Genomic DNA, 13,055 nt, shown 5'->3' on the forward strand with positions numbered 1-13,055 from the left:
AAATGCTCATGCCGGGCCTCCGGGCCATCACAGTCTGCCCTCGGTCAAACTCAGAAGACAGGTCGTGGGCCTGCCCCGGTCTATACACGGACAGCATGCTCACTGATATTACATCCACAGTGCCTGTCTCTGACTGGCAGTCATTCCTCGCAAAGTGACGCTGCTACCTCCTTCACGGTTTTATATCGATCGTAGGTCGGTGATCATAATCTTCTGGCTGGGCAGTGTCTAGACGAGGTTTTACCTTGGTTTCGCCACGTGTTGAAGACACTCACCACAGCACTCCTCGAACACCCGAAAAATCGTACAGTTTCTGAAATTCTCACGCCGAGCCTCCGGGCCATCACGCTTTACCGACCGTCATGATTCAGAACAATGCAAATTGAACCGCCTACTTTTCTTTCTTTGTTGGGTCACCTTCTGCTCGTCTCTTACAGGGTGACAATTATAGAACTATACGAAAAAAATCCTCATAACTTCTGAACGGTTTGCGTTAGGACGTTCAAACTGCGCCGTTGGCCGCGATGCATGATGGGAATTAGTATTCGCATGCATGGTTTGGTTTACCGACGAACCCCACTTTCATTTGGATGAGTTCGTCAATAAGCAAAATTGGTGCATTTTGGGAACTGAGAATCCGCATTTCGCGATCGAGAAGTCTCTTCACCCTCAACGGGTGACTGTGTGGCGTACAATGTCCAGTCACGGGATAATCGGTGCGATATTCCATGATGGTCCGGTAACTATCGAACGGTACGTGAACGTTATGGAAGATAATTTCATCCCCATTATCCAAAATTACCCTGATTTCAAGAAGATGTGGTTCATGCAAGACAGAGGTCGACGTCATCGAAGCAGGAGAGTGTTTGATGTCCTGGAGGAGCACTTTGGAAACTGCTTTCTATCTCTGGGGTACCCAGAGGCCACTAGTATGGGCCTCCATTGGCCACCGTATTCCCCGGATCTGAACACATGCGACTGCTTTCTGTGAAGCTATATTAAAGACAAAGTATACAGCAATAACCCCAAAACCATTGCTGAGCTGAAAACAGCCATTCAGGAGGTTCCGACGCTTCAGCGGGTCATGCAGCAGAATTTCGCTATTCGCCTGCGCCACGTCATCGCCAATGATGGCAGGCATATCGAACATGTCATAACTAAACCCGAATATCTGTAATGACTATGTTGAATGATGTGTGTGCACTCCGCAGTTTGCAACTAATTTACGTTTTTTTTCATGTAGTTCAATAATTGTCACCCTGTATAAACAAACCTTGACTAATATCTATCGCATGAGTACCACTTACGCTATTCTCCTATTGTAACAGATGGGAACTGGTTTCTTTTTACACCAATATTAGCTCACCGACGTGCATTCGATCGCTGCGCACCATGTGGGACCATAAAAATTCCTTGACATATGCTAAGCAGTTCCACCCTATATCCTCAATTATTTGCTCGATGTATTCCAATCTCTGTCTTCCTCTACAGTTTTTGCCCTCTGCAGCTCCTTCTAGTACCGTGGAAGTCATTCCCTGATGTCTTAATAGTTATCCTGCCATCGTGTTCTTTCTTGTTGTCAATGTTTTCCACATATTCCTTTCCTCTTCGATTCTGCTCAGAATCTCCTCACTCTTTATCAGTCCACCTAATTTTCAATATTTGTCTGTAGTAAAACATCTCAAATACTTCCATTCTATTGTGTTCCGGTTTTCCCACAGTCCAAGTTTCACTATCATACAGTGATGTGCTCCAAACTTACATACTCAGAAACTTTTTCCTCAAAATAATCATTATGTCCTATTTTTGATATTAGTGGACTTCTCTTGGCCAGGAATGTCCTTTTCGCTAGTGTTAGTCTGCTTTCGTTGTCTTCCTTGCTCATCAAACCTGACTTTAAGTTTCTCGCTGTTCTTATTTCTGCTACTTCTCATTACTTTCGTCTCTCTTCGATTTACTCTCAGTCCAAATTCTGTAGACGTCAGGTTATTGATTCCATTCAGCAGCTCATGTAACTCTTCTTTTCTTTCTCTCAGGACAAAAATGTCAACAGTGAATGATATCAATGATATCCTTTCACCTTTATTTTTAAATCCACTTCTTTTATTTCCATCATTTCTTCTTCGATGTATACAGTGAACAGCAGAGGTGAAAGACTACGTCCCTGTCTTACACCCTTTTTGATCCGAGAATCGCTCTTGACTCTTGTACATGTTGTATACTACACGTCACTCCCTACAGCATACCCCCATTTTCCTTAGAATTTCGAATACCTTGCATGATTTTACGTTGTCGACAGATTCTGTTAACGTGTCTTGATTTTTTCTTTAGTCTTCATTCCATTATCAACCGCCTTTACCTTTGCTAACGCCAAACTGCTCGACATCTAACAGATCCTAAATTTTATTTTCCATTCTTCTGTATATTATTCATACCAGCAACTTGCATGCGTGAGCTGTTAAGCTGATTGTGCAGTAATACTTGCACTTGTCAGCTCTTGCAGTCTCCGGAATTGTGTGGATGTTATTTTTCCAGAAGTCAGATGGTATATCGCCAGACTCATGCATTCTACACACCAACGTGAATAGCCATTTTGTTGCCTCTTCCCCCAGTGATTTGAAAGATTCTGGTGGAAAGTTATCTATCCTTTCTGCCTTATTCGATCTTAAGTCTTCCAAAGCTCTTTTAAATTCTGATTCTAATTCTGAATCCCCTGTCTTTTCTAAATCTACTTCTGTCTCTTCTTCCATCACATCAGATAAATTTTACCCTCAAGAGAACCCTCCAATGTACTCTCTCCACCTAACTGCTCTCTGCTCTGAATTAACAGTGGAACTCCCCTTGGACTGTTACTATCCTTGCTTTTAATTTCACTGAAAGTTGTTCTGACTTTTCTACATGCTGAATCATTCCTTCCGACAATCATGGCTTCTTAGGTTCAATTCCATTTTTCATGCCGCCATTTCGTCTTAGCTCCGGCACTTCCTTTTTATTTCGTTCTCAGCGACTTCTATTTCTGTATTCCCGAATTTCACTGAACAGTTTTGTACTTCCTTCTTTCATCGATCAACTGGAAGATTTCTTCTGTTACCCATGGCTTCTTCGCAGTTACCTTCTTTGTACCTATGTTTTTCTTTTTCCAACTTCCATGATTGCCCTTTTTAGAGATGTTCATTCCTCTTCCGCCTAATGAGATATTCCTTATTGCCGTATTTATAGCTTTAGAGAACTTCAAGCGTATCTCTTCATTCCTTAGTACCTCCCTATCCCACTTCATTGCACAATGATTCTTCCTGACCAACCTCTTAAAGTTCAGCCCACTCATCATCATTAGTACACTGTGATCTGTGTTTATACCTGCCCCTCAGTACACCTTACAATTCAATATCAGATTTTGGAATCTCTATCGGGCCATGATGTAATCTAACTGAAATCTTCATCTACTCCCGGCGTTTTCCAAGTATATCTCCTCCTCCTGTGATTCTTGAACAGAGTATTAGCTATTACTAGCTGAGTTTATTATAGAACTCAATTAATCTACAGCCTCTCTCATTCCTTGTCGCAAGCCCATATTCTCCTGTAACCTTTTCTTCTACTCCTTTCCCTACAACTGCATTCCAGTCCCCCATGACTATTAGATTTTCATCTTCCTTTACATACTGTATTACCCTTTCAATATCCTTACACACTTTCTCTATCTTTCCATCTTCAGCTTGCGACGTTGTCATGTATACCTGAACTATAGTTGTCGGTGTTGGTTTGCTTTGGATTCTGATAAGAACAACCCTATCATTGAACTTTCACAGTAACATACTCTCTGCCATACCTTCCTATTCATAACGAATCCTACTCCCGTGACAGCATCTTTTGCTTCTGTTTATACTACCCTATACTCATCTTACCAGATATCCTTGTCTTCTCGCCATTTCACTTCACTAACCCACACTATATTTATATTCAGCCTTTTCAATTCCTTTCTCCGATTTCTAGTTTCCCCACCCCGTTCAAGCTTCTGATATTCCATGCCCCGACACGTAGAACGTTATCCTTTCTTTGGTTATTCAGTATTTTTCTTATCGTAACCTCCTCCCCACCCCTTTGGCAGTCACCTGCCAGAGATCCGAATGGGGAACCCCTCCGGAATCTTTTGCCAATGGTGAGACGTTCATGTGTTATAACTACTTAAATGGCTGTTCTTTCTTAATGTTGTTCTTCCTTATACAGTAGTAATGTAAAATTTCGTTGTCCTGTATTATATTGATATAAAACATTTTAGTAGGCCACTCCGAACCACCACTCGTGCTGAATTTGGCCGACGGTGGAAAATAGATTGACAGTCTACTGGTGAAACATATCTCTCACACAACGTTATATAGTGCTTCTTAAATGGATGAGTCATTTTTGTTCTAATTGAGAACAGAATCACTTCACTTCTTTTATAAAAGATGTTGACTAGCGAGAAAGAATGGGACTACTGTTCATCGTCATTCCCGAAAATCGACATGTGCAGAATCCATTATGTGTTTTAATGGACATTTATGTGCCCATAGCCGACGAAGATAAGGACCTGGTAGGACCGTGCCTAGGAAACTACAGTGGTATCAAACCAAACTTCAGGTTGATGATGGCTTTTCAGCCATATACGGGTGAGTATAAAATGATTTTCCCAAGCTACCGTGCTGTTGATTTTTATGTCATATTCAAAGTGTGTATCACAAAGTGTGTTTTAGAATAAGATCACTAGTCTCAAGAGTCATTATGAAATAATAAAGAAGCGAAATTATAATAACTGAGAGAATCTTGTTTCTTATCCTTAAAAGGATATGGCCCCCAAAACCTCATTTAAAAAAAGGTATTTATATAAAAACTGTTTCTCCGTGGATGGTTTGGTGTGATTGCTACATGTGCAACATAAGATTTCATTTGAAGACGAGATTGCTGTTGTCTGTCTCCTTATGCCACAATAAACAATGAATTGTTTTCTAGCTAAGAAAGATTATTTCATTTTCAACTATCTGTATCATTTTAGAATAAAAAGTTTGCTATTCGTGAAGTAATTTCTAGTTTTTAAATGAAATTTGTTTATCGTCTCAAGGTTAGCTTCTGTCTAATTCCAGTTACGGCTAAATATTTATTCATGAGGTAAATCTGTGACTCGTTATGCTATATTTTGTAACGTGCCAAAATTTTCTGGTGGTCGTTACGGGCAAAATTATCGTCTCAACTCCTTGCGGAGTAATTTGCAGACCGGTGTATAGTTAAAAAATGTTTTTATTATAAACTATTTTGTTATGTTTATAAATTATTGTATATGTAATGTTGTAGAGAGGACGACGGGAAAAAAGAACGCTGTTAATTCTACACAGGCGGGAGTTCCAGCTACTCTGCAGTGGCGGGAGTTTTAGCTAAGCAACAACCTCAATGGCAAAGATCGCATTTAACGCTGCTGCTTGGCGCTGTTCGAAGTCGCGACGGCCTACGGCTACCATTTATTAATTGTTAAAAGTTCTACTAATGCTATTCGTTTATTCATTCTTAATGGTTCGTCAGTGGGTTTACACGGTTTTAATAGTCAGTGCACTTTTCATCGGAGAACGGCTTGGATGATGCTGGAGATAAATTACCTGACCATGGTTGTTGAAGTTCAAAGGGGCAAATCAGCAATATTGCTGTACTTCCTGTTAAAATCGTGTCAGTAGAGATGTTTTGTGCTAATTTTGCAGGGATTAGCCAGTTTTTAGAATTGTGAGTTTCGTTGTTTGGGTTCGAATGGGAATCGGTGGTATCTTCTACAGTATATTAGTAATTGCAGGGTGAAAATAAACAGTTGAATTCAATGGGATTTCGTTACAGAGATTGTTGTATGTTAACGAATCAATTGTTGTGTGTGTGGAGTTTTTGTCGGGATTATTAATCTGTGTGAAGTCCTATATAGTGTTCCGATATACTTGAATAGTAGTCTGCCCAGAACCTCTCATGGTGAAGAGCGGTTTTGATAGGAATGTAGGGATTAGTTGTGTCCAAACTGCACTGACTGCGTAAAGATATGACTCATCAGTGTCCTTTGTTAAAAGCCTGCACTATTCACTTCTGTTACAGCACTACAAATTCACAGAACAGCATAACTAGCACTTAAGTGTGACAAGATCTTTAGCCGAATTATTATTTTATGTGTATCAGGAAAGGAACCATTAAGACATGCCACGCAGAGTGTTATTAGCTACTAAGAAGAAAATATGTGGCGAGTACCCAAAGCGCTATAACAGTCAGTATGATGGCAAAATAGACGCCAAAGCTTGATGAGGAAGAGGTTTTGGTTGCCTATGTTAGATATAGGGCTAAAGTGGTGGTAGCGGCGACTTTTTTTTGTTGTCTAGACCTTGGTCAGTTTTTTTTTTTCTTCTTCTTCTTCTTCTTCTAGGGTACACGGACACTCGTCCACAGTGGCGAAAGATTTTACTGGTACTAAAAGAAATAAAGATGGTCTTTATGTGAAAATCCAAAGCACCCGACTTAATTATTTTGCCCCAATGACATAATTTCACGATCTGTTATCAGTACTAAAAAGATAAAAATTAAAATTTACACAATAAAGCAACAGCAACGAAAACAATAATAAAATAATACAATTTTAGTTTTCAACTAATGAAGAACCAGTTAATGGGAAAAGTATGTTAGTAAACTCTACTGAGATTTATTTCAAAACAAAAAGTAGAATAGAGATAAGTTAGACATCAACTGTCGAGTAGTGGCTTCATGTAAGAATAATAAAAGATACACAAACATAAAGAGATAAATAAAATAGCGTAAGATCGCTTTATAGTAAAAATAATAAGAATGTAACACGTACTGGGTCAAACCAAGTAAAGAATATAGTAAGAATCACAATGTTAACTTTATAAAAAATAAAATCAACAAAACATTAAAGGAATGGCAAATAGTATATCGCTGACTTTATAGACCGAAGATATATTTGCTCGCGTATTGAAAGAGTTACGAAAGAAAGATAGTTACTCGAATTTTGCAGAAACTGGAATAAGTAAAATGGCAACTATAAAAACACAGAATTTTGGCTTGTATAGTAGTTTACGTTAAACAGTAAACTTGTCTAAATACTTATCGCGAAGGCGTTGGTTGTTGGTTATATACAGAATCAAAGATGTAATTATTACGTCGTATTCTGGGAAGGGTATTGATTTCCTGCCTTACGCTCTCAAGTGAATTCAGTTTTAATACAATTTTGTTTATATACTCATCAGTACAATGACTGGCGAGCTTTAGTAGTTAATTAAAAGTAAGTGTCTAATTTATAATGAGAAGATAATTCTGTCATTCTTACAGGGGCGTGCTGAATAGTGCCTCCGTACTTTTAATTGGAAAGTCTTAAAGTTGTTTAAATGAAACACACGTTATTAACATTCTACATCTTTAAACTTCATGTCTACACTTCTGTAGTCCTTTGACACTAGAGAGCTGCTAATTAAGGCATGTAACATGACGTCGTGTAACGTAATAACACAACGTTGTTTAACGTAGCTTTGTTGGTGTGTGAGGAACAGTGCACTGTAATAGAGTTTTGAATTCGAAGAGTTTGTCCATAACAATGTCAGACCACATAGGTGTGCTGCAACATCTGCAAGAATCCGACGCGCTGTGTTCACTCTCATTGATGATCCTCCATACAGTCCGTACTTGGCCCTAACCGATTTTATTCGTTTCCAAAACATAAACAGCACCTACTAGAACTTCACTTTGATAGCGATGAAATGGTGAAAGCAAACGTGAATTTATGGCTACGTCAAAAAAGTCAGGCATTCCACAGTGACGGTATCAACAAACTGGTCTCTCTTTGGGATAAATGTGTCCGTCACCAGCGTGATTATGTTGAGAAATAAATATGTAGACATGAAGAATAAAGTTGTAGAACGTTAATAAAGTTTGTTTTACTTAAAAACCTTTCAGCGTTCTCACATAAACAATTCGGAGGAAATACTTTTTAGCACGCCCTCGTATTCTAATAAGTCCCCGCAAAGAACCAAAATCAATACAGCCCGTGATCTATAGAATGATATAGTTGGCTACGTAGTTTTCATTACTAGAACAAATATATACCTTACCAATCGAGTCAGTGGGTTGATAATCAAAATTACTCTCTGTCTAAGAACTTTCCTTTATATGCACTTGTTTCTTTGATTGAGTGTGCATTTGACTTTTCATACTAATAGGCTATGTGTTAATAGTCTACTCTCTGATCAAATGGCTTCAATGAGTCCTTTGGTGCGTCTGTAGCCTACAAATTCAGAGAATAAATTAGAAGCAGATTTCAGCTTAGATGTTTGAAACTTCTTCCACATAACTTTCTTCATATAACTTCCAGTGATCTTCTAAATAACAGAACCTACCGCAATCTGCATTGAGAGTACATTACGCTTACTTGTTTGATTTAATTGCTTTTACAACTGTGTCTGAATGTTTTCACTCACTTTCCGGCTACCAGTTCCACCTTAAGTTTCAGCTAAAAATTAGGTGAAACACTACCATAGCAAAATTTTGATTATATTCTTCAGACAGCAGTCCTGTTCGTAACGATTCTCGGACCACCACAGACTAAAACAAACTATTTTATAGTTACATATTTGGCAGTAAAACGAACTCTCACTCTAATATATTATGCCAACAAAAAAATAACAGCAAAATCTTAATAATTTTCAACGATCTCACACTTGACATCTCAGAACTAAAAATCAGCGGAGGTAAGTGCTGAAACAGTATCCTGTACCTTTAAGGGCAGTACTTACCACTTCCGACAACGTGGATATCTGCCTGTCGAGCATATTTACGTTGGCTCTTTGAGATCCGATACGTTTTGAACGTCTTAATTTGCCTTGTTCGTCCTGTAAAAGAGAGTAATATTTGTTGAGAATGTCTATAATCCGAGAAAATAGCACCAAATTTTTCGAAATAATAGAGTTACCTGCATAGACTTTCTGGTGCTTCTTCGTAGATTATTACTCAACTCCTCCGTTTCGACTTCCTCTTCCGTGCTTGACATCAATTTGGAAAAGCTGACGCCACTCTGGAGAATCTCTCCAAAATTTCCTTGATGTTCGATGATTCCCTGTGCAGCAAATTTTCTTTTAATGTAACCAATGCAACAAGCAGCTGACGTTCATGTGTGAAAGGAGATCAACGCACCTTATTCAGTATCACAATATTGTCCGCTCCCTGGAGGTACTGCAACTGGTGAGTGACCAAAATTCTCGTCTTTTCACTTAAATAAGAGTTAATACATTCGTCAAAGAGATGTTTGCCGACATGTGTGTCAACAGCAGACAAGGGGTCATCCAGTAGGTAAATGTCTGCCTCCCGATAAACAGCCCTGTGAAATGGAACAGTAACTAATTGTCTTACTACCATACTTACGATATTATACCATTAAATACTACAACTGACAAAAGGAGGATCATTTTAGTCTGAATTTGTATCAATATTTCTATCACACTATGTTGAGGACCTCCTTTCATCTCTTAATAATATTGGATACAGACAAGTGAGTAGCTTCAGATTGTACCACACTATGTTTCTGCGTGTAAGTGTTCTGCTCATGTTAATAATAACCACGAGTACTTGAATAACAGCGAGAGGTGTAAATATTAATCTTGAACACTAGACACGCGTTAAAAATCCGTGGCATATGTCGGTACCATAAATAGCTGTGTGCTGGTGTGTCTTGTAGCTATGCATCACGAGATGCTACTCTTTGATGATGGTGCTGTGCACAATTACGCATGACACACGATTTTTGTATGTCGAGACGAGGACGATGTACCACATCTGTTACAGATGCTCTTGAAAATAGGACGTGCCCGAAGCCAGCAGCGCCGAATAAAGTATGATTTTAATAAGCAGTTCTCTGGAATGTCTCTCCCTGAATAGTACAACTGCGCCAGCTGCTAATGGCACCAAATCGCGAATTAACCGACTGAATGTCGGATGATAATAGAGCGCTAGAATGCGAGAGGGAGCTAACCCACACGCTTGGAACTGATATATTATGTTTTGCGTGTGGTCTTCTTGTATGAAATTGAGCACATTAACAGTCATATTTTTGACTCATACACAATTAATTATAGTCCAAAGTACATAGGAAAATTAAAATTGTCTTTTAATATCCATTACTTATCCGAAAAATGTCAGTTCCAAATCGCCAAATTTGAAAAATGGTATTTAAAAATGGGTTATTTTTACAACAGTCCAGTTTTCATCAATGCTTTGGTTTGAAATGTAGTTGAATTCTGATTTACTTCAATACGAATTTTTTGTTGCTTCTAAGTATTAGTAATTATATAGGGTTCCAGTCACACCAACTCTAAGAAACCGTCTATATCGGAATCTATACTTACTTTCGGCCGTCTGTATCCTGCTCCTTCTAGCTCGTTGTACCTCGAATGTCTGGTTGAAGATCTCGGTACACGGTATGGTAGTCTTCAGGTATGTGAGAAGTAGAGAAAAGTCCTTATCTTTAACAGCAGTAATCATTTTGCCACCAAGATATAAGCACTCCGCATTTTGTAAGTCGTTAATATGTGATGGGATTCAAGCCTGCTGCTGTTCTGTGTTTCCGCAATCGGCCAGTACTTTTGTGCAAAACATCAATTTCCTGCGAAAAAGTCGATAGAGAGTAGTTTTCTTTAAACTGAGCGTCTTAATTTGCTTTGTTCGTCCTGTAAAATAGAGTAACCAGGCTTCCTAGATCCCATTTCCATGACACAAGTTTTGCGAAATTTCATCTTCTGCCCGAAAGTCAACTTCTGTTTCTTAACTAGAGTTGAAGCTACTGCTTACAAATCTTGACAGTCTTTCCTGATCATCCTCTATACAGAGAAATGGTCCTTAACTCGGGTCTTTTACTGTATAATACTCTGAAGTAAAGATATAGACCATTCTGCTATTCCCTTTCTCAATACCACCAAAGTCACTGTAAGAAGGTAAAAAGATATGTCCAGGAGCGAAGCAAAAATCTTCTATGGAATGAAAAACTGCTGTCGCTACAAGGACATAGTGCATCAGGTATTATGTGTTATTCTTGTTCTGAGCTGGGTAGGTGTCGGAAAACAAACGCAAATTTCTATTTTTCAGAGTGTTTTCTGAAATAGCAATCTAAAGAAATAAGACGTTTTCTGAAGTACCTCCTGAAGCATTTTATGAGGAGCCTTGCACATAATATCGCTATTATTGTTATCCAGGGGGATACCGAAATCGTACACTCAAAGCAGCCTCACGTAGAAAACAACTTCAATAGGTATCTTCAGTGGTAAAAAAGCTTTCTGCAAATTAAACAAAAGTCTTATTCTTCTTTGCGGCATGCACTTGCGGTTCGAGTCGAGGTAGGCCAGTATCCTGACATATTATATACTGTTGTTTGGATGTGCGTGAATCACACACCTCATATGTGGCCGTATGTGGCATCTTGAAACTTACATTATATTTTCTTGTGAATATAATATAATTCTGCATGTATTGTATCAGACACTCCAAAAACCATCCCTTTCATTTCCATTTTTGTAAATTAGATGCATTTCAAGAACAGATTTCACAGAACGGACATATTTCCTTGTCAATTTCTTCCCTCTTCCTCTTCATGCAATATGTGTACAATCAATTTCTTTTACCCCTATTGTCAAAATCTTCTCTGTATACCATGCACAAGACTGCACAAAGAGCATTTTGCAGGTTGTAGTTCACAAATTGTCTGATGGCTTCTGTCTTGGGTTCTTCGGCCGATGCTTGTTTGATGATTTGTCTGATGTTTCGCCAGCATGAGTGACTGGCATTCTCAAACCTTCATCCTCCATTGCTGGTGGTAGACGGCTGGAGAGTAGCTCGCGGCTGCGGATTACATGTACCAAGCGCTCCAACTTCCAACGGCTTTTCCGTGGTCATTACTGCTGCGAGTCTCCCCTTGCTATCTGCAACGATCATTCGCTCCAGGACGGGAATCCGAGATCCGTTCACCTTGAAGCTCTATTCCTTCTTGTTGAAGCTATGATCAAGTTTGTGAAGTTTTAGAACTTCCCTGAACAAGCGAGTGTGATAGCTTTTGTCTACACCAAGAACACCAGTGGTGCCGAATTTTACTAAGTTGTCGGTCTGCCACACTGTGTGCGGGCAGCCGACTTCTCAGCTCTAGTTGACGCAGCATGCCGGAGGTTCTAGTCCTCACTCGGACGTGAGTGTGTGTGTTGTTCCTAGCATAGTTTAAGTAGTGTGTAAGTCTATGGACCGATGACCTCAGCAGTTTGGTCCCATAGGAATTCACTCACACACACACACCGTGTGCTCCGCCGCGGCCGATTTCTCCACCTGCCCCAACCTGTAATGCCACTTATATTCAATGATTCTGGTGTTGATTGATTGTCCATTCATTCCAGCATAGACTTTCCCACGTGTACATGGCATGCATTATATTCCCGATACTGCAAGTAGGTCCCTTTTTTTTTCCTTATAGTTCCCTAGTTTACAAAACTCAGGAAAGGGATTTTCCTCATCATTAACTGTAAGTGTGTGATATTCGTACCAACTGAGGTTAGCTTTCGTAGACTTCACAGCGAACTCGATGCTTCTATCCTTTCTCTCTCTGAAACAGATATGTAAGTTGCTTCATTCTCGTAGTCTTGTCCCAAGTTTTTCGTACTGTTGCCTTTCTTTCCTGCCAGTCACTTTCATTTCTTGCACGTTAGTACACACAGAATCACCTTCACCGTCAATCATGACGTCAACATTGAAACATGTCATTGCAGGTGCATGTGCTATTGGCTACCACTAGCTGACTTGAGGTTACCGTTTGGCTTAGCTCCCTCTCGCACTGCAGAACTGCAATTCATAGAAATGCCAAAACCTTTCTTTTGTACAATGAAAGAACAGGTGGATAATAATTATTCCTATATTGTGGGGTAATAAATATATAATAGTAATATCTAAATCATGGCAGTAACTTACTTTTTAAAAATATGTATGGTAACTATCCCTTACACTGTAGCACACAATTGGTGCAA

At 39.2% G+C, this 13,055-nt stretch overlaps 1 protein-coding gene across 1 annotated transcript in view; it reads right to left on the minus strand.

The window, feature by feature from the left end:
• The window catches only part of LOC126158715 (ATP-binding cassette sub-family C member 4-like), a 116,272-nt gene that overhangs the window by 64,581 nt on the left and 38,636 nt on the right, over positions 1-13,055 (minus strand). The window contains exons 9-11 of the mRNA XM_049916463.1: positions 9,196-9,379; positions 8,975-9,118; positions 8,799-8,894 (exon numbers count right to left, since the gene is read on the minus strand). Coding sequence (XP_049772420.1) covers positions 8,799-8,894; positions 8,975-9,118; positions 9,196-9,379 — 424 coding nt within the window. The remainder of the gene's footprint in view (positions 1-8,798; positions 8,895-8,974; positions 9,119-9,195; positions 9,380-13,055) is intronic.

The sequence above is a fragment of the Schistocerca cancellata genome, chromosome 2 (genome assembly GCF_023864275.1).
Source record: "Schistocerca cancellata isolate TAMUIC-IGC-003103 chromosome 2, iqSchCanc2.1, whole genome shotgun sequence".
Taxonomy (NCBI): Eukaryota; Metazoa; Arthropoda; class Insecta; order Orthoptera; family Acrididae; genus Schistocerca; species Schistocerca cancellata.